This window comes from Carcharhinus amblyrhynchos, chromosome 2 (genome assembly GCF_965287045.1).
Source record: "Carcharhinus amblyrhynchos chromosome 2, sCarAmb.v2.hapA, whole genome shotgun sequence".
Lineage (NCBI taxonomy): Eukaryota > Metazoa > Chordata > Chondrichthyes > Carcharhiniformes > Carcharhinidae > Carcharhinus > Carcharhinus amblyrhynchos.
Window position 1 is genome coordinate 46,893,876 of NC_137325.1, and position 23,112 is coordinate 46,916,987.

Here is a 23,112-nt window from a genome sequence, read left to right on the forward strand (position 1 = left end):
CCGAGAGGTTGTACAAAAAAAAGGGACACGGGAAGGTTTAAGAAGGGGGGGAAAGAACAGTGTTGGACAGCTGTAAAATCATGTAGACAGGTTGTTGTACACCAGTGGGTGCTTCACTGAATAGATCCGAATGCAAAACATTTAACACAACACAACACAAAGTGGCCCAACCGTGCGAAGCCACATGTTCCAAACTAGGAGGGGCTTGCCGCTAAAGTGACCTGTCAGTCAAAGCATCAACTTCAAATGATATCTACGGATCTGCCAGGACCTATGGGCAGACACATCAGTTGGAGTTGAATTGGCGATCAGATCGCTTACAGGGAGATTCCGCGGGCCACGACAAAAAGAGAGGGGATTTGGAGGCGATCGGAAGCGAGTTTTTGTATCCTGTCATTTTGCCTTTTTTTCTGTGTTCTGAGTTCGTGAAGATCTCTTCTGGGGAGATGGCCTTCCCTCAGCTAGGGTACCCTCAGTATTTAAGTGCGAGCCAGGCTGTGTATGCTGCCGATCGGCAGGGAGTGCTGGCTTCTTCCCGGGGAGGAGCCGAGCTTGGGGCTAACCCCGCCGCTGCTGCTGTAACCTCGGTGTTGGGAATGTACGCAAACCCTTACACAGCCCAGAACTACAGCGCTTTCCTCCCCTACACCACCGATCTCACCATGTTCTCCCAAATGGTAAGTGCGACCAGCCTTTTGCCACACTTTGTACGGATCATTCTTACCGAAACGTTAAAATAAATATTAAAAAAAAAAGAAACATTCCACTTCTATAGCCGCAGTAAAGTTTCGTCAAATCTCTGTATCGGGCAGATCCTAACAGACATGAGGTGAGACACAGTTGTATTTCTCATTTATAACCAAAGCAGTTCGTAGTAATACCACCGAGTTTATAAAGCACTGAGACGCTTTCTGAGCGCTTGTGTTTTTTTTCCATTGCTGAATGTAATAGCAGTAAACGGCGATCATCATGCCTTCCTTTTTCTTAAATTAAATCTGGTGCCACAAGCAAGACGTTAAAAGTTGAACAACCATTGTGCCGGATTACACTGCGAACTAAAATATTAGTCTCGTGGCCCAGAGAATTAGAAAACAGCTTGGAAAAGTTTGACATTCTCTTTGGTCCGGCCATATTCCTGGTTGTTGTCGTTACGAGCGCGCAGGGACAAGTTAGAAAGTATTATCGTTGTATTTGCTGATTAAACGTGGCCACCTCTTTAGTATACCTGACGATCAAGGCAGTGTCTGTAGTTTTAGTATCATTTCAGACAAAGTAGGCCGAAGTTGCGTGAGTTTCGCTTTAGCCTGCAGTTAATGCAATCCGCAATTCGACACGGAGCTTTGTTTTAACCTGTCATACCCACGCCATTCATAAAATCAACGCATCTCACTTCATTTTCTGCTGAATACGATGCGACTGAAACGTATCATTCTATTTATTTTGCTTACTCCAAATACCGATATCAAGCAGCGCCGACAAAATGCAAGAAAAAGTTTTAAAGGTGCAGTGAACCGAATCTATGCAGATTCTTATAACCTTGAAAGTGTATCAAGGATCGTTGCAAACTCGGCTCAAATCTGATTTTCGGAGCTTTAAACAGCAGTCATTATTCGCTTTAAGACAATACCTCACTTCCAGTTTGATTTCACCCTTCTTTAAACCAATCCAATAATTAGGCAAATGGGAAGATCTGGATAATAATCTCCTGCCTCTAGGAATAAGGATTTTGCATAGATTTTCAGGGTACAAGTACAATCATCTCGCATCGAGACTGAAGAGATGCAAGGCGATTTCTGAGATCAACCCATACAATTATCTACAAAATATTGAATGGTGGCCACTGATCCTGTAGTTTGTTATGAAGATTTCCTGTTGGCTTGATAATAATCCAGTTCAGTCTCCCCTTGGAACAGATAACATGCACTACCGTTTAATTTAAATTCATGTTGTTTCCCCCAAAACAATTGCGATTATCTATAATTGTGTTTAATCAAATGCTTTGGTGCACATCTTATGACACTATAGCCACATAATATGAACGTTTCAACGGCCACTCAAAGAATACCTAATTTGGATATAAAGTTGGCCTGCGTAACACAGAAACTACACGCTGTTATTAAGGACAAAAGGGAAGAATGCATATAAAGATTTCCAAGTTAAAATCAGTAGAAACTTGAAATAAAGGGATTGTTTCCTGAGATGGCTACAGATTGCATTTCTGAATGCATTGCTCATCAGAATAGTATAGATCCGTAAAGAGACCGCTTTCTTTTGCATTGTTTACAGTGCGGCCATCTCAGCGGGAATTGAATGATGTAATGTTTCCAACTTTTTAATTCAAGACTAAATATTTTTTCAAGCGCAGAAATAGACCCAGGGTCATCCAATGACACACAACACAGACATCTGAAAAATCCTAATTCCTTACTACCTCCAAAACACATGTAATGTTTTATTCGTGGCTGCTGAAACGTAATCGTGCGGAAATTGTCCTGTCCTTTAATCTTACCCCCACACAAGTTTTTTTTCAAGCCAATGATTAAATATTGAAAATAAATGGATTGCACTATTTTAAAGCTGTAGATTTGAAAATAGAGTATTATGAAAATTAAGTGATTGCCGTTGCGAAGATCTGAATAAACAGCTTCAAAAAAAGATGGTACAAGAACTTGGGTTGATTTCTACCCCTTCAGTTTCAATTAGAGTTTAAAGGTGTGTAACATTACAATTCAGTTGATTTCATAATTTGAATTGATAATATCGAGCTTAGCTATAGGATATAAGTTTTCTAATAATTCTAAGATATCCATTTATAATTTCGAACTTGGTCACAAACAGCTATGCCACATATAATTCACTGCAAATGATGTGTGCAGCCGTTTTGTTTAGGTTCTATTTTAAGGTACTGGTTTGATTTAATTATAGTTGTTGCAACCAGATTTTCCCTTTTGTTTGTCTTATGGAAATCTTAATTAACTTCTCTATTGAAAAATGTGTCGGCTTCAAAAATGAACATTAATTCATGTAAAGGGCAGATTGAGGTTTGAGGAGATATTGGTGTTCCATAACTTTGAATTGCTTGTGTGTTTCCTATTCTTGTGACAAACTTTGACTGCAAATGGCCGGGCTTTAGATAACATAAGAACCTGGCCTGATTTTAACATTTCTCCTCTTCCCCCACCCCTCCTCCCCACCCTTTGTGTGTTTCTGTTGCAGGGATCGCAGTATGAACTGAAGGATAATCCTGGGGTTCACCCGGCCACCTTTGCAGCACATGCGGCCCCTGCTTATTATCCCTACGGACAGTTTCAGTACGGAGACCCGGCTAGACCCAAAAACGCAACGCGGGAGAGTACAAGTACCCTCAAAGCCTGGCTGAACGAGCACAGGAAGAACCCCTACCCCACCAAAGGAGAGAAGATCATGCTGGCCATCATCACCAAGATGACCCTGACCCAGGTCTCCACCTGGTTCGCCAACGCCAGGAGAAGACTCAAAAAAGAAAATAAAATGACCTGGGGTGCGCGGAGTAAAGGAGATGACGGTACTCTCTACGGCAGCGACACAGAAGGGGAGAGCGAGAAAAAAGAGGAGGATGAGGAGATTGACCTGGAAAGCATTGACATCGATAAAATCGACGAAAACGACGAGGAGCAAAGTAATGGAGAAGAGGAGGAAAAGCTACACCTCAGTAACGAAGGGGAGAAAGCGGACCTGGAGAGAGAACGCGATCGGACGTTGCAGGGATCTGAAGGTGATAGTAAATCCAAGGAGGCGGACAGAGTGGGTGGAAATGTTACTGAAAGCAATGGCACCAGAGGGATATCTCTCGTTCAGGGGAATTTGCTAATCCCAAATCATAGCAAACCCAAAATCTGGTCTTTAGCAGAGACTGCGACCAGTCCGGACAATGCCCAGAAACCCTCTCCGACCGGTCACACGCCGTCGACCATCCAACACCCAGCTTTCCTCTCAAACCACGGACTCTATACTTGCCAAATCAGCAAGTTTCACAACTGGACAAACGGCGCTTTCCTGGGCCAGAACTCTTTGCTAAATGTCAGGTCGTTTCTGGGTGTAAATCATCATCACCATCATCATCATCCACAACATCCTCAGCAGCAACAGCCTTCTGTGCTAACAGCAGCCCTGGGAGCAGTGAGCAATGAAAAATCAACAGACATCCCCAGCCCAAAACACACAGGTATTTTACACACACAACCCTCCAGTGAGCTTTACATTTTTAATGTTATATATTCAGCATTGGTCTGCCAGATCTGACGGTTTCTAGCAAAGTACCTGAACATCAAAGTACAAACGTCTCTGTTTTCCTTCTCTCTAAACTTGCATTTTAACTTCATAACTCAAATCGTGTTTTTTTTTGCCTAGAGACTGATCTGGAATGTTTATTTTATTTTCCAGAAAGAGAATGTATTCCGGGCGAAACTCCGTCACAGCAGCTAAAAATATCATTTCAACCCGTAAATGAAAGGTGAGTTTTAATGCCCTATACAACAACGACAAAGCAGCCACCTCACAATAATGCACAGCACTGTTTCATAACGTTTACAAGAATGATTTAGTTGTTTTGAAGAAGAAATGTTTTGGGGTTATCTATCAATGTTTATGTATTCGGTGATAACAGGACATATTTATTGTGTCTGGAGTTTTGTTTTTTTTTATTTGCGTCTTCCTTAGAGACAGAATGTATACACTATCTTGTATATGACTGACCACTTAATTGTGTGTGCGCTTTTGTTCTTACAGCTCACGGCCTCAGCAGGAAGGAACACGAGTTTTAACAACCATCTCGTCCGTCTGAGGAAGTTTTACCGAAAAAAATGTGAAGAAAGAAGACATTTTTTTAAAAAAAGCTTCATTTTTCTTGCCGCCCGTGTCGGGCAATACAAAAACCCTTCCAAAAACTTGACAAATATGTAATGATTTATTTGACATTGTAACATATCAGCACGTGTTATTCTAATTGATTTTGCCCTGACGCGATCATTATTGGTTTGGTAATTATTTTTTCCCACGTTCCGTTTTTTTATGTATATAGAGTGATTATAATTGTAAATAAGCGCGTGAGCAGAACTTGTCAAAATCATATATTTTTGTCTAATAAACTGAAAGAAATTAGAGCAAACTTCCATCTCCACGTAACCTTACGTGACCTTGTATTGATTTTCAAAGCGTCACCTTTTACAGAGTTTTTAAAAGGATGTCAGTGTATTTAGGAATGGGGAAGGGGGTACATTAAAAAAAACAGCCTGAACGTATTTTGTATTAACAGATCTATTGCTGCGGTCAGAATTATTGTATTTAAAAATGTAACGTTGGTTAATTTTTTTTTAGAAAGGGAGGGTGCGAGCAAGAGGCAGAAAGCAGTTCCAAACCCCAGGCTGGGATCTCAGCAAAGTAAATGTCCCAGTGTTTATTCTCCTGGTCCCCGATGAAACCAATCAGTGACCTTTAAGGTGCTGCTAACTCGACAGATGGCTGCTCCTGGTGGAAAAGAGGGAGCTCCATGAAGCAAACAGCTGCTAAAGCAATTAAAAAATAATATGGGAAGACTGTGTCCAAACAGGGAGGTGGGGGAGAAAAGAAGAGACAAGCTCATCACGGATCGGAAATAATAGCGACTGCGAAATAAAATATTAACAAGAATCAGAGCACCGTGTATCGATTGCTTGGCTGATTTCGCTTCATTGGGAATAACGCTCTCTGACAAGCACATAAAACAGCCCTTCCTCTCCAGAGCTAAAGTTACATTATCAATGATATTTAGGCACGTACGTTATTTGTACAAGGTTATGCAAAAAGAAATATTATCTTTGATTCAGATGTCTTTATATACGGCGCATTTTTAAATGATGATATTTAACGAAAATGTCTTTGTCGGGGTGTGACAGATTATTTAATTAAAAAAAATTGACGGCGTGCGTTGACTCCAGAGTAATAACTCGGTCATTTTACAAGATTCTAAATGTATCTAAATGTATTTAAATTATTTTGTCCGGAGCTTCAAAAAAATGGAATCAAAGTGAAATGTGTTGCATATGTCAGCAATTAAAGAAATGAAATGTTAAAAGTCCAAAGTACGTTCACAATAGTAACCTAAAATATGTATGGTATTCTGTTATCAGGCTTTAACTATCTTTGCGTTTCTTTAACAGCAATATTGCTAATGATATTGTGTGAACGTGAACATTTTGCCGGAGTGCAATTCGTATTTTTTTTATAAACATTAGCCTTGAGTAGCCTGAGCAGTCTGCAATTTTCTCAAACTCCACGTTGTCACAAGGTTGGCTCAGTTAGATAGAGTTTCACTTCACACTAACAGAAACCCATCTCTTTGGGAGAGGACGTTGCTAATTTTGACGTGGCGTGCTGAGTGCATGTGCAGAGTGTTGTGTTGAAGCAGCTGAGAGTGGATCATATGGAATCTGTGGGACTACAGCTCCCTCTATGGATACCAGCCGAAGTGGAAGGGGCGGGGGGCGGAAGGCAGCCAGCACATACATACACAATGCTTCACTGTCGATCTGACTCACCAGTCACCGAGGAGACTCGCAGTGATATACTCCAGCTATTTACACACGTGATAGAGACTCAGTTTCTATCCAAAATGTTAATTGTAGAGGAGGCTCGCAGGCATACATAAGTCTATAGAGTATTTAGACATCTAGTTACAGAGGTTCTCGCAGTTACTAATGTGGAGTAAAGGAAATGTTAAATATATTCAGAGGCATATGATTAATCTTTCAGGTCTATGAGCTTTCATAACTTTATAACCCTCTAGTTAACCCTTTCTCCACAGATGCTGCGTGACTGCTGGGTGTTTCTGGCATGTGCTGTGTTTATTTCAGACTTGCAGTCTCTGCAATATTTTATTTTTCTCTATCCATGTGACGTGTCTATTTTTACACCACAAATTACATGGGGCGAAGCGCTATCTTCTGCGCACACACGCTATGGAAGACGAGGTTTAGTCTTTAAAGTGCTAACCGCGGAAGGAACTCCCAATCGCTCACTCCACACTTTTCCGACTTCAGCTACTTTTGCGAACTGATTTCAGCGGAAAGCTGTCGCACTTGTAGCCTCATCTCCCACTCATTGTCAAACGGAGAGAGAAAAAAACGCGCCGTCAGAGAAACGCAGCCAGAGGCAATCGCACCGTTTTACACACTGCCGAGGACTGACTTTTTTTTTACGAAAAACACATTCCCTGGGAGAGACATAGAGAACTCAATCACAGACTGCCACCTATAGTAACATTACAGCCTCTTTACAGCACACTCTGCCACATCGCTGCTGTGCTGCAAACTTGCCCCAACACACTGGGACTCTTTTAATCCAGTCATGCTCTTTGAGGGGGGATTTCTTACACTTAATCTGCTAGGAATTTGTATTCGGCACTTTCAGATTTATTTGATTAGAATAACTCCTCAGCCCCTTTGCTCACCATTTATTGACTGCCGTTTGTTTTATACAGGTTTGAGAGTGCCTAAATCCACGCCATTTATCTTATAAAGACAAGCAGGATAACAAAGAATGAATCCTGACAAAACCCTCTATGGTCAGAAGCGAAATGTTCATTTGAGAGCGGTGTAGAATCCACCCTTTGGGTTTTTTGTTATTGTTGTTCTGCTGCTGTTGTTTTCTTTCCTAGTTGATTACAATAATCCCAGGGACAGAAACTGGCGAGTGTGAAAGGAGGGTCTAAACAAACTCAAAACACTCTCCTCTCCCCTTTTAAAAAAAAACAGGCCCTGGAAGGATTGTGTCGATTTCACCGAGGTCAGAAAATAAACTTTGATGAGTTTTAGAATTTCATTCGCTTTAAGTAAACGGAAAGAATTGGCATTTCTTGTCCCCCACCCCCGCCCCCCAACCCCTGCGTAAACCACTCTCACTCTTCTGTGGATTTATTCATCACCCGTACAATGTCCCGATTTTACAGCAGAACCGTTTGATGGAGAACTTCAAATTCTTCCACCCCACCGAAGTCAAACAAGGCTAATCTTTGCAAATAAGTACATGGTTGTGCAAAATAGATCCGTTCCCGCCCCGTCCTTGCGTTTTCCCTCTATCTTCTGACACTTCCCAACTCTCCCTGTTGAATCATTCGGCCAGGCCGGAGCAGACCAAGAGTTGGAGCTTGGCTGCTACCCGCACCACTCACCCCACCGCCCCCTCCCCCCGCCCCACCCCGGTCATCCACTATCCATCTGATGTGTCATGTGAAAAAGAAGATAGATAGATGACAGAAGACAGACAGATGATAGCTAGATCGATAATTTACAGATTTTAAAACGGCATTGTATGTTCCTGGGCTGTTTCTTCAGTTTGCACACATTACGGCTGAACGTATTAAAGCGACTGCAGAGCATTTTTTTTTGGAAAAACAAAAGATAATCGGTGCGATGAGTAATTCTGTAAAAGTTTACAGACTGCTATGCGATAATAGTGAAATCCGGCTCAGAGCGAGCTGTCCCCCTGAAAGAACACGCCACAGGTTTTGTTTTTAAACAAATATTTTGCAGTTAAATACTTAACTGGCGAAAAACTTGTACTGCTGCAGACTTTGTGAACATTGGGGTTCTGCCTCACTCAGTAATTTTTAACACCATTTGGCAGTTTTGTAACAGCATTTAGCTTGAAATTACTGAATAAAACTGCAGTAAAAGTTTACGAAGCCAAGGATCCCCCTTTCATGTCACACGAAGCCACTTTTGAAGTAACTGGTGTGGAAAATTGATCGCTAGCCTTGGAATAATGTTGGCTCGAAACAAGACCCAAAATTTTCGGTCAAACTCAACAATAAGGGGCCGATTGTTCATTGTTTTTTTTTTCAATTTAAACATCTGCTGTTTCAATATAAATAAATCTGTAAGTTAAAAAAGCGTCCAAGTGATTTGAAAGAATTTTTCAGAGTTAGGGAAAAGGGAGAAGTAGAGTTGAAGGAGCCCCTTGTGTGTTAGCGAATGAGACACCTCGGAAGTCAATAATTCGGGGTTAAGTTAAAAAAAAGACATTCAACAAGAATGCTTCCCTCCCCCCAAGAATCGTGTTTAATCCTACAATTTTAATTCTAACGGCACTTGTCGACATCACAAAGCTGCTCCTGGCGTTTGCCGTCCTCAGAAGTGTGGGAACAGAATCGGACGAGTTTCCGAAACCAATCATTTCTTTTCTCACAATCTTCTATGTTGCAGACAAGTCGCGGGGCAGCTGTTTGGGAACGTCCTCGAGGTAAGGCAACTACCATGCGATGATGATGTTGCATGAATACACAGTTCGCTTCGCGGTCATTTATTGTTCGCTGCATTTCTACCGTCGTGCAAATCCTAGGGACATAATGCGCTAAAATGTTGCTCTGAGTAGTGCGGAGGAATGTGACTTGTCCCAACCAGTGAACAGATTGCAGCGAAATTGCTGCGTGTTGATGCGTTCGGTAACTCTGTGGGCATTGGAAGCAAATTACTGGCCGTGACTCTAATAAGGACAATGTAGCAATGTAGCTAGTCAGAATCACCAAATACGTATGAAACTATTGTTAAAGCTCATTGCATTCACACCATCCTATTTACAAGTTAGTTTCTTCCCTTGCCCACCTTCACTTACAAATAGAGCGAAATGATTGTTGAAGTTTATTTTCGGGATATGGAAACAAGGGAAGCAGCAGTTTATGGACAGAGGCAAGTGCCTCCCCAAAGCGCGGCCGATTCGGTACGAAGCTTCTGCAAGTTTCTTTGGCGGGGGGATGGGTGGGTAGCGTGGTGTTGTGCTTCTTGTTTTACCCTCTTTTTTAAGCATTAATCAATTATTCACAAGCACATTTATCTCCTTTAGAAAGTGGTGAATTCATATTCATTTCTGTGTTTTACTACCCTGACACTGATTAATGTAACATGCACCACGGCTCCTGTGTACTATAAGACTCTATGAATCATACGCTATAAAGTTCCAATCGTCCTTGTAAATGACTCTGGAGAAGTCCCTGCAGTCATGCCCAACACTGAAATGTCAAACAGACTCTTACTTAAACAACTGATGAATGATTATTAATAAAACGGGCCGATTAGTTCAATATTACACCCAGAGCCATTAAGAATCTCTCACTGAAACACATTCACTTCAACAAATAGCATTTGCTTCTTTTTTTCATCTTTTACACACACGAAACGTTTTGCTCGACAGTGACGTATAAAATAACCTCCTGGTGTCGCATTTATTTGCATTGTTACAAGCCAGCTTGAGATTAGTGAATTATTCTGGCCGTGAGCTATAACACTATGGTTTTATATGGATATAATTATTCATTTAGTAATAAATGTACAGTGAAGTGTCTAATGAGCAATAATCACGGTTGAATCCCTCATTATTCTATTCCTTGCAGCGATATTTTATTGCGTCCCACCAGGATATGGCGAATGGCAAACATTAGATAACAACCCTTAATGGAACACTATATTAGTCATTCTACGACGGTACAAAAAACACATATAAACACATCATTATTAATAATCATAATAAATGGCTAATGAATGGATATCAATAGCATTTTCCAAAATAGTGGAACCAAAGATAATAAACATGCACAATAACTGCTGGCTGCCTCAGGGAGGCTGGCTGTCTAATGTTTTAAATTATTAATCTTAACAATAATTAGAACTAGAGTACCTGTTTTATGCATAAATGATATTACCTTCAGAAACCAAATGATGCCACTAAGAGCTTTGAGGTTTTTTTCCCCTTCACAAAAGTGGCTTTGGCCCAGTGTTGGAAAACTGGGAATAATAATTTATACTGTCAAATTGAAATAAACACTTTGCATAGGTATATAGGAACTAATCCTTGAGAGGAAGTAAGAGAGCACAGGGCCACACATGAGAAAGATGTATGTTTTAAAGACCTGTGTTTTGATATTGATATAAGTGTTGCGCTGGAAAGTGGAAAATTATACCTCCCAGCTGTAAGAATGAGGGAGAAAGAGTTGCTCCATGAGATACAGACATTCACTGTTCTCATGGCTCACAGTGGCAGCAAACATCTTGGTCTGTGAGGGAATATCCCTAGGGCCTAAAGTTTACTTGCACCAAAGAAATGGTGGGTAGAAAATAGCCAATGTGTTTAAACATAACAAACATTTATTGATCTTAGTTACAAGTGGCAGTAACTTTTATTTTTAGGAGTTATAATCATTCATATGCCCATGCTTATAAACAAGAAAACACATAAAATGCAGCTTTAAACAACCAAACATGAAATAGGTGAAAATAATATTTATGGAAAAAAGGTTCATTACCATATCTTAGGAGAAGAATGCAAATGCTTGCTGGTGACCCAATACTGTGGGACAATGGTACAGCAAGACTATGAATAAAACTAATTTTAAAAAATCATTAACTTACACTTTATAAATACATATCTAAAGTCAATAAAATGCTAAGAACTAAAATACCATAGTTTCATTGTTGACATAATAATGGAAATGTAAGGTATGTTATAGGTCACCTACATAAGTCACTGATCAGTCTGAAGTTAAGAGCTGCAAAGTAGTAAAAATAATTAGAACAGTTAAAAAATCTGTATAAAATTGGCCAACAGTATGTAAATGGATGTTAAGTGCAAGAAAAATTAGACAAACTCAACAATGCTGTAATTATAATGGAGACTTAAAATTGCACATTACTTTCTTTAGAAAGCATTGCATTATAAATTGTCCATTTGTACAGTGTTTTTTTTGCTTGAAGATCTTCAATGTTCTATGCATATGATTTGTACTAAAATGTTAATGCTAGATGTTTGATACAACCCATATTTTTACAGCCCAATCAAGACAAAATAATAATTACACATGGATAATTTTGCTCCATATATTTATGATGATATGTAATTGAATACTGAATATAGCATCCTGGATGTATGGTGTACTTTTCTACAAATGAGCTTAATTTCAGTTTTAGCATCCATCCATTTATATTGTGAAATTGAGTGTTGTGTTATTTTAAACTGGAATACTTTTACTTGTGGTATTAAAGCAGCCATTTAAAAATAGACAATTTTAACATTCCAAAGCACACTGCTGGCTATATCTAACAAATAATACAATAATGTAAACTTCATAGGTCCATTTAATTTGTCACATTTTATTGCTGATGACTCCAAAGGTTGAAATAATTCTCCAATAAAAATATCTTTCATTAGGGTGGAGAATTAGACAGTTTGATGTGGCTGCTATTAAAAGTTTATCACTTGTCTGTGTGGCAGAGGCAGAGCATTCACACACCCTCTGCCCTGGTACACAAATGTCATCCTTTTTGTAAGCTGCTGCTTTCCTTTTTAAGAGGCTGGCGGTATCTCTGATCCCTCTAATCCATTTATCCAGTTTCACAAGTGCATTGGGTGAATCTCCCTACAATGGCATAGCCCAGCTGGGAACAGCAAGTCACAGAGTTCAGCAGCCACACCCACTGATGCTTGACACAACTTTCAGCTGTATTTAGGCGCATCTTACTCCATAGCACAATGTAACTGTAATCTCATGTGAACGTTGCAAAAGAAAAAAAAGGGGGAAAAAAAGGAAAGCTCAGGTGACCCTTGACACATTGCGGTGGTCTTTTTGCAAACTTTTCTTAAGATTATTTTGTGAAGAAGGAAGGGGTGGGCAGATTGTATGGGATTACATTTCAGGCACGACAATTTATATGTGGCACCAAATCCTAGAAAGGATGAACTCAACAAATGCATTTACAGTGCTTTAAAAGTGATGAGATTATTTTTTAATTAAAATTGTTCAATTTTCTACACAGCCAACCTGGCATAAGGTAAAATTGTTAGATATTTGGCAGAGTTTTCCTTGGTATTGTTGGACATATAAATACAAATTTTTGATGTTGTTGATACTGTGTCACATTTGAACTGTTTGCTAAATGATGGTGAATCAAAGCACTTTAAATACATTCTAAGTAACAATGTATGACCTGCACTTACCAACATTTCATTATGACACCAATGTCCGTGTTTGCAAAAGCAAAATAAGATCCTCCCAGATAAAGGTACTGAATGATATCAATGTTCCTTAGTAATTAATTGGCTGGCATGGGGGAATTGGTTCTATCAAAAACAACAGCAATAGCACTGCTGCTGTCTAAATTATATGCCACTGCACTCATGTGGGGATTTGTTTCTTTGGCTTCCAGTTACCCCAACATTGAGCATCATTCTACACATAGACCTTCTAAGGTGCATAGGTGCACGCACCTTCAAAGATAATCATACTTTGTATGTGAAATTCATTCCATCATACTGGAATTCAAAAGCTTTGGACTTGCACTGGTAAGAGCTCATTCACATTCAGTTGGTTTAAACGTTATCCAACAGCCAACATAACATGGATGCATAGTCAGCCTTTTAACTTTTAAGATATCTGACTGAAAAGATCATCAAATCTGAATGGATCAGTATAAATAAGTTATGATTTAGTTTCAGTAAGTCTTGAACTAAGTGGGTAAGAGATATGGACATCAATTTTGTAAATCTGTCATTTTTAAGTGTATAGAGACATTGACATTTTGCAATCTCTAAACATAAAGGAAAAGAAACAAATTTGGTTATTTTGTTGTTGCATGAAAACTATTAGTCGAGTAAGTGTAACTATTTGTAACTATCATGTAACGATACCTTTTCTGCTCTAATTAGAAAATGTAATTTTTTATAATTAAATTTAAGACAGACTCTGGCTACATATGCATCCTGGATATACTTTGTTAAATTTGTGGAAGTTCAAGTAAACAAGTGAAAATGGACTTGGGGCTAATATAAAATGAGAATAAAAATACAATTATGCGTTAATGTGAAATAAAAACAGAAAATGCTGGAATGCTCAGAAAGTCAGTCAACATGTGAAACAGGTTCATATTTCAGACGTAACCTTTCATCAGAAACAACCCTTCTCGTGTTTCCAGCCAGCTTGCTTTTCCTGACTCATCAAATTTGCCTTCACTTGACCTTTTCATTGAGAGTTGCTTTTTTAAAATGTTCCATTGAAAGGTTCTGCATGAAATGTTCACCAGAGTTTGGCTAATCTTTTTGATGCATACTAACTTGCTATAGATTTTCCAGAATTTTATGCTTTTATTTATAAATTAGGTTTAATCAACTCTTTAGCAAACTGGTGCCAAATAAAAACATTAAAAATTCAAGGGTGCAGAACGTGCACTCTGCCCTTTGAAGCATATTCATCTATTACTTTAACTCTCTGGTTTTAGTATTTTAAATATTATTAATCTTTTTCTCTGTATTATCCAGCCAGGCAGATTATTTTCAAAATTTATCTTTTTGTATGAGTGAGGAATTGCTCTCAAGCAAGAATTTGAAATGATTTCCACTTATTGAAATTATGCACCTTAGACTTACATTCCTTTGAAGTTGATATCTGGGATTGCCTTACCAATATTGTTTAATGTTTTGTATACCACCCTTATCTGCCTTCTCACGAGAATATAAAGATTGAGCTGCTATAATCTTGCCTTCTAACTCATCTCATTTAGATTTAACATCAGCTTCTCACCAGGTGTGCCCAACTGGGGATTAAGTTCCAGCATTTTAAATGTAGTCTGACCTGCACATTTTCAAGTTAAGAATAGTTTGTCAAGGTTTATGCTGCACTGTTCTGAGTAAAAATCATAACACTCTATTATGTTTTTGATTGCTTTGCTAAATTATTTAAATATTGCAAGTAAATAACAAAAGTATACTCTTTTATTGCCTGAAGAATCCTGTTCCCCCCCGCCCCCCCAAGTATAATGGCGAACTGAGACATCTGTTCTCATCCAGTGTTGGTGATTCGTGTATTCCCACTTTTATGTGTTCTGCTTTCAGCTTCTGAGGCCCAAAGCTCTGGAATTCTTCACTTAACCTCTCAGTTTCTCCAACTTTCACTCCAACCTCCTACGATTGTCTTTACAACCTACCTCTTTGACCAAGTTTTTAGTATTTTGTTCTAATACCTCTTTCTGTGCCTTGGTGTCAAACTTAATTTTATCACCCCCCAGTTTAAGTGCCTTTGGATACCTTTGCTATGTCAAAGGTCCCAATCTTAATGTAAGTTGTCATTTACCTCTATCTGAACATTCTGCACTGTATGAGTATCCATACGTGTGATGTGCCATTCCAGAACTGAACAAAATAGGATAATTTACCAATTGGTCACTCCTCGTAAGGAGCAGCACTAACAGGAAGCATTAACCATAAAAGCCCATACAACATGATTTTTGTACAATAATATCCTTCCTGCTTCTTAATTGGGAATTAAGGGAAGAATTCGCCCAAGCTCCGCTGGTGGGTTTGATGGTTGGGAGAGACTTTGTAGTGTTAAAGTCATAGATAGGATGTAGAGAAAGATCAACTTAATGCAAGGTAAGTCCATTCAAAAGTCTGACAGCAGCAGGGAAGAAGTTGTTCTTGAGAATATGGCATGATGCCCAGAAATCAGTTTCATGCTGGTGTGAATTTACAGCAGGATCTTCCACAGGTGCCCACCATAGCAGATTGGAAAACCTACCAGAGGCCAGCCTAAATCTTACTCGCATTCTGTTAATGACATCCAGATGAAGGCCTGAAACGCCATGCTGGATTCTCCATGATATCACCACCAAAACACACTAGCATGAAAGACAGTTGGAGAAATGTGGTGTGCGGATGTTGGGATACACATGAATAAAGCCTGGGGTTGTCTCTGGAGCTTAGGTGGAGGCAGCATGCGACTTTGGAACCTAGAACACCATAGCTATGGGTCAGGGGAGCATCTGCAGGTGGATCTTTCAAGAGTAGGTGTATTTTCAGCCTTAGAAAGTTCCTGGAGAGCCATCTTTATTCTCAAGAGATCAATCTTTTGGTCTTTTGGTATGTTAATTTTCAGACAGTTTACCTTCTTTTTTCAAGAGGAAGTCCATGATGTTGGGTGGCTTTTCAAGATGGCACCCAGATATGGCTTGGCCACCACTGAATATGGCACAAAACACTCAGGTTCATAATTAATGAGGTTGGGGCTGGAATATTTGACATGTTTTCCCACCAACATCTGCAGCGGAAAACACTCTGGGGGTGTGGGGTTTGGGGGGGGAGCGCAGGGTGGAATTTTCCAGTCCTGCCTGCCATGGGAATTGTAGTAGATGGGGGCAGGCCATGCAAACGCCCATTGACCTCGGGCAGGATTTTCTGGTTTTGGGGCGAGTGTGGCTGGAAAATCTCATCCTCCATTTTCCTGTCCTGCCATGGCACTTAGTCTCAAAGTGGGAGAATACTGCGCCAAGTCCCAGCATTTCTTTGCAATCGTACCAACACATTAAGTATAGAGTACATTTTCAATATGTATATTCAACTGATCTGACTACCGCAGTAATCTAATAGGTTTTAAGGGCGGATGGTTAGCACTAGTGGCTCACAGTGCCAGGCACCCACGTTCCATTCTGGCCTTGGGTGATTGTCTGTGCGGAGTTAGCATATTCTCCCTGTGTCTGCATGGGTTTCCCCCAGCTGCTCTGGTTTCCTCCCACAGTCCAAAGATGAGCAGTTTAAGTGGATTGGCCACGCTAAAATTGCCCCTTGGATGTGTAGGTAAGGTGGATTGAAGTTCAATGCATAGGTTTACGTGGATAGGGTGGGGGACTGGGACTAAGTAGAGTGCTCTTTTGGAGAGTCAGTGCAGACTTGATGGGCTGATCAGCATCCTTCTGCACTGTAGGGATTTCATTCCATACTGGATTTCTTTGTCAGATGATTTAAACATTGAAGCAAATAGCAAAAATGCACTGTTTCCTTCCCTAATATGTACCATTTTGGAGTTCAGGTAGATTCTACTTCTGGCTTCAAACCCCCTCAGACTGACAAGGTGATCATTAAGCACATTTTAATTCTTCCATTCAATAAAACAATAAGACCCATAGTTTAGCATCTAATCATTTCTTAAATAATTCCAGGATTATTGTCTCCATTACTTCAGGTGGAAGGTCATTCTATATGTCGATCACTTTGGGGAATGTTAACGTTTATTACCAGGTGGAAAAGTGGTGACAGCAAAATGACATCTTGTTTTACCACTCACCTTGTTTTCTTTCTGCAGGAAAAGATGTAAAAGAGGTGACTGATTTTTAATCATATGTTTCTCACACAGCAACAAGAGTTAAAATCTTTCTTTTGTGTGAAGAGGGACATCCTGAACCATTCTGAAATGTAGAAATTTCAAGTGATGTCCCGATTGTCCTATTCATGCATTTTAGTTTAAAGTAAATTTCATATTTACCTTTCCCGTTATCTTTATTGCCCATCTTTACAAAATCCTCCCTGTCAAGCTTATAAGATCTGCTTTTGCATCACAGTAACAATGGTCTGAATAATATGCTCCAAGATTGCGAGTGTTTCCCGCTCTATTATGGGATGCAATGCTATTGGGTAACTGTTTACAACACTTTAATGCTGGTTTCTGCTGTTTCTGGGCAGCATGGTGGTTAGCACTATTACCTCACAGTGCCAGGGACCGGGTTTAATTCAGGCCTTAGGTCACTATCTGTATGGAGTTCTCCCCACATCTCTGTGGGTTTCCTGCAAGTGCTCCCACTGTCCAAAGACATTCTGGTTGACTGGCCACGGTAATTTGCCTCTTGGTGTCAGGGATATTAATTGACAGGGCAAACGCATGGGATTGCAGAAATAGGCCTGTTGTCAGTGCAGGCTCAATGGGCTGAATGGCCTCCTTCTGCACATTAAGAATTCTATGTTTCTATGACTTATGTTTCTAAGATACATGGATATGGCACGTGGATGGGTCAAAAAGTTGGGAATCTGTCCAGGTTATTTAAGTATCAATTGAAAAGACAATTGAGCTAAATAACTACCTATCTTACTGCAATAATGTGGTCAGAAGGCAATAATTCACCTTCAGGGTAAGATTTATGATAGGTGGGGATCTGTTTTTTAAGGGCAAGCATGTTTGGGTGAGTTATAAAACTGAACTTCAGTAGCTATGCAATTCAAACTCCATTGACTAAAGGGACTGTTTATTTGAGTGGACAAAGTAACCCTGTAGGATATTGTTTCAGGAGGAGGACTGTCCTCTGAGTTAGGGGGCTCTTTATTTTCCTCTCTGTACCTGGGAATGAGAGGTGAAAAGTGTCTGAGACAAACAGTGATTGTGGTCTCAGTTGGTGATGAAACCTCCAGTGAAGAGATGAGAAGGGTAGGAGGAGGTGGAGGAGGAGGGTGTGAGGAAGAAAGGAACAGAGTGGGGCTCAGTACACTGTGGTTCCTCATGGAGGTGACAGAGCATTGCCAGACCCTGAGAGTCAGAAGGAACCCAGAAACTGTCAATGGAGGTTCAGATGAGCCTATGCTGCCCCAAGGGTATGCAGTCAGTGATAAAGTTACCTGCAACTGACCTCATGAAATCATTGAGCCTTTTGTGGCACTGGGACCAAAGTTCTTCTCACCATGTCAACACTGGTGACCTTGTTGGCCACTTCCTCCCACGCAGCATGAGTCTGCCTGGGTTTCCTCCTCTTCTCAGTGCTTGGCATAAGTTGGTTGTGTCTAGCATGTACTGCACACAGGTCAGCACCAAGAATGGCCTCACTTTATCTGTGGGCAACTTTGCCCCTTACAGAATGCTTCCCTCCTTGCTTCGAAGGGGCAGACATATATGCATGGAAATATGTAAAACTTGTACAACCCCTCAATGCCAAAGGCGGGAGACTTGCTGAATTGTAAACATTGTGCCACCTATAAAGATTCATATAGTTGGCAGAGATTAGCTCAATTTTAGATTGACTCACCTGGTGAGAATAGAAAATTCACAATTCTTCATGGTGTAAAGTTTCTGCTCTCCAGGGATCATCTGATGGATCTCTTGAGACTATTCCATGCCCTTTCAAATGCTGGCTGTTACCTTGTTCTGTATCACAACCTGTGGCATCTGAGACTGGACATCCTACTCTCCAGCACTCACTGGGTACGATGATGGTCTGTAACCTGCCCTTACTGCTAACTGTTGGCAATTATCATATTATTGGGCATGCAGCAATGATGGGCATGGAAGTTGGAATGCTACCAGCCTCCAGGTGCAGAACCCACCATTGACATACAGGTGCATTATTCAGCCCAATATTTGCCTGATTACTTTCCTATGGAGTACCTTGAGACATCTTCTTTAATTAATGTAATTATATCATACAGTGAAGTGTGAATCTTAGCTGTTTTTGGAGCTGCTGGCCTCAAATGTCACCCAGTCACAAGTTATATTGTGATATGCGGTGGCTCCTCAGCTGAAAGATCATTGTGATACTTTTGTGTAATTTTTCTCATGATAAATCCCAGGGTCCACATCTGTAAAGCATTTTGTCCATGTAATTTTGGTAATCGATTGCATAATTTGGTCATTGGGACATTACTGTTTTCTGAAAAGTTAATTTCGAACGTCCCAGTTAAGATTTAAATGAAAACATTAAAAGAATTATATATTTCACAAAAGCACAACAAAATTAGTTTTGCTTTGATCAGTGGTGCCTTTTTATACCTTTGTCAAAATGTTTACTTCAAGGTCTCAGTCTATTCCAAACTGAGATAGGTTTGTAATTGATATTTTTCAATTACAAACCTATCTCGAATGGGATGCTGGCCTTCACAGGAAGGCGAATGGGATGCTGGCCTTCATCGCGAGGGGGATTGAATATAAAAGTGGGGAGGTCTTGCTGTGGCTGTATAGGCATTGGTGAGGCCGCAGCTGGAGTACTGTGTGCAGTTTTGGACGCCGTACTTACGCAAGGATATTTTAGCCTTGGAGGGAGTGCAGAGGAGGTTTACTAGGCTGATGCCGGAGTTGAGGGGGTTGAACTATGAGGAGAGGCTGAATAGATTAGGCTTGTACTCGTTAGAGTTTAGAAGAATGAGGGGAGATCTCATTGAGACGTATAAGATGATGAATGGGATGGATAGGATTGAGGTGGAGAGACTCTTCCCGCTCAGAAAGGATAGTAGGACTAGGGGGCATAGCCTCAAGATAAAGGGGGGGGGGTGGTTTAGAACAGAGTTGAGAAGGAACTTCTTCACTCAAAGGGTGGTGAATCTCTGGAATTCTCTGCCCATTGAAGTGGTGGAGGCTGCCTCGCTAAATATTTTTAAGACGCGGGTTGATGGGTTTTTGATGAGAGAGGGGATTAAGGATTATGGGGAGAGGGTGGGAATGTGGAACTGAGCCACGACAGATCAGCCATGATCTTATTGAATGGCGGGGCAGGCTCGAAGGGCTAGTTGGCCTACTCCTGCTCCTATTTCTTATGTTCTTATGTTCTTAAATTTTTACCCTGTACTGTTATCAATTAACTTTAGATATTGCAATCTAAAATATTCAGTAACAAGTCTCACAACACCAGGTTAAAGTCCAACATTTCTATTTGGAATCACAAGCTTTCGGAGTGTTGCTGCTTCATCAGGGGAGTGATGAGTGGGTTTCCTAGGCCTTAACATATATGTTGTATTTCTTGAGGTAAGTTTTTGGGGTGTCTTTGAAGCACTTCCTTTGTTCCCCTCTTGTTTAATAGCCTTCCTTAAGCTGGGTGAAGAAGATTTGCTTCGGCAGTCAGAACTCTGACACATTAAGCGCATGACCAGCCCAGTGGAGTTGGTTTTGGAAGATCATGGCCTGGAAGCTAGCGCTCTTAGCTCCTTCAAGGTTGCTGCAGTTAGTATGCCTATCCTACCAGCTGATGCAGAGAATCTATGTCAGAGAGCATTGATAGTTCTTCTACAGGGCCTTGAGTCCAAGTTTCTCAGCCATATAGAAGAGTTGGGAGGATGATTGCCTTGTACATTAGGATCCTATCAGCATGAATGCTACAGTCATCAAAGTCTGTCATCTTCAGGCCTCCAAAAATGGCACCTGTGAATTGGACACAATGTTGAATCTCCACATCAATGTCAGCCGTACATGAAAGACAGCTCCTTCGGTAGGAGAAATGTTCCACATTGGGAGGTTTCTCCATTGACCTTGATGGAGGAAGAGACCAGATCTTGCCCTAGGGCAGGTTATCAGAAGACTTGAGTCTTCTTGAGGTTGAGGTTGAGGCTCAGACCAATTCTTTGGTCTGTTTCCGTGAAGCTGTCAGGTATGGCTTGGAGATTCTGAGAATGCAGAGATGGCGATGTCATCCACATATTTTAGTTCCACGAGAGATGTCAGTATCGTTTACTTCTTGGTAAATAAGCCTGCTTGATCTACCACAGGTAGACAGGCCCGCTGCATCTACTTCAGGTAGATGAGTCCACTGGATCTACCACAGGTTAACAGGCATGCTGGATCTACTGCAGATAGATGAGTCTACTAGATCTACCACAGGTTAACGGGCACGCTGGATCTACTGCAGATAGGTGAGCCCACTGGAGCTATAGCAGGTGGGTGAGTCCACCAAATGTGATTTGCCAGTCAGGTTGCAGATGGAACAGACTATTTTTAAGGCACTTTTTCGATGTTGCATTTCTTGCAACACCCCGCATAGAGGGGTGAGCATAGTAGATCCTGAAGAGAGCTGCTCAGCCGTGAAGGAAGTGGCTGAAAAGCTCTCCTTTTCTTATTCTAAGACAACTGAGTCAAACTCCACTGCCTGTTTGCCAACATGAATCTAGGGACTTCCAGATCTCATGATCCTGTCCCCGTGACCTCTCAGCGATTGCCACAGGGCTTGTTTGCATGGTTGGATGTGGTTTCCTGTACGTAGACATCTGGTGCGGGACATCTTTTAAAATGGGAATTCCATTGCACATTAGCAAACACTTGGTACTTGACAGAAAGTAGCTCCACTTTCAGTGGCAAGGAAATCTCGCCAACTGGGGATTTCCCTACTGCTTCAGCCTCCATCTGCCATTGCAGCCATTAATATCACATGAGTGTCTTTGCCAGATCCATTTTGGATTGCACTTTGCCTGGTTCTGCCCTTTCAACCTTACTGTCATGCAAGACCATCCAGGAATTTATTGCAGCGATCACGAGATCGACTCAGAAATGCTCGAGCCTCTCCACCAAGCAAGGCAGCAAGCCACAGAAAGGATTGCACAAGTACTATTCAATGAGCTATATAACGGATAATATACCATTGACCTCAACAGTTCTTCCTCAGTTATTTTCCAGAATTATTTGGAGAAAAACTAGAGGACAAATTTTGAAAACTACAAGTGAAATTCCTTGAATTTTTTTTTGAACGGTGGGATGTACATCTTTCACTGATGTGTTCATGTGACTGCAAGGCAGTGAAAGAAAATGAATGTACCTGTTGCAGCCTTTGTCCCATAAACCTGAGTAAATGTTTTAACTGAGGAAGTGAGATAGATTTCATGTTAGCCAAGCAATTAAAAAAATTCAGTTGAATTTTGAAATCCATTATCATGTCTGCTAACTTGTAATAATAAGTTTGAGAAGCTCTTCATCATGAAGCTGATACAATTATCTGCCTCTGTCAATTCCCTCCCTTCTTTTTAGCCCACTTTGCAATACTTCCTCTACAGTTTTATCCTGCCCTAATCCGTACGTCACACAATTCTGTAGTTTTTCTCCTGCCTCCCCTCTTATCCTTTCCAAGTTCCTCTTGTCTATGTCTGCCACCTGCTCCCGAGCTCCCACTCAACTGCCGTTCACTGAAATTCCCCTCCTGGTGTTAGCCAATATTGTAAATACTTCTCTCCCCTCAGATGCTGTCCTCAACTCAATAAAATCTGCTGTCATTGCCACAATAAATGACCCCAACATCATTGCAAATTACCACCTCATTTCCAATCACTCTTTTCTCTCTGAAACCCTTCAACACATTGTTACCTCGCAAATCTGCACCTATCTTTTTCAGAGCAATACGTTTGAATTCCTCAAATCATGTTTCCCATTCCTGTCAGAATACCGAAACAGCTCTGATCAAAGTGAGAAATGAAATCCTCTGGAAAATGTAAACGATTCCTTGCCACCCCTCCCAAACTCTCCGCAGCCTTCAACACAATCAAGTGAACCATCCTCCTCTACTTTTGACCAATTGACTGAATTTTTTGCTTCAGTTATAGCCAGGGTCTCAC

General features: G+C 40.7%; 1 protein-coding gene across 1 annotated transcript; it reads left to right on the top strand.

The window, feature by feature from the left end:
• The first annotated feature begins 262 nt into the window (after nt 1-262).
• On the top strand, nt 263-5,349 carry irx1b (iroquois homeobox 1b). Its single transcript, XM_080205230.1, has 4 exons — nt 263-677; nt 3,217-4,204; nt 4,423-4,492; nt 4,768-5,349. The coding sequence occupies exons 1-4, from the start codon at nt 447-449 to the stop codon at nt 4,820-4,822; spliced, it is 1,344 nt and encodes a 447-aa protein (XP_080061356.1). The 5' UTR covers nt 263-446; the 3' UTR covers nt 4,823-5,349.
• Nucleotides 5,350-23,112: the final 17,763 nt, after the last annotated feature.

Coding starts and splice junctions, on each gene's coding strand:
- irx1b (XM_080205230.1), top strand. CDS start 447: ATGGCCTTCCCTCAGCTAGGGTACCCTCAGTATTTAAGTGCGAGCCAG. Junction 4,205..4,422: donor CCCCAGCCCAAAACACACAG/GTATTTTACACA, acceptor TTTATTTTCCAG/AAAGAGAATGTATTCCGGGC. Junction 4,493..4,767: donor TTTCAACCCGTAAATGAAAG/GTGAGTTTTAAT, acceptor TTGTTCTTACAG/CTCACGGCCTCAGCAGGAAG.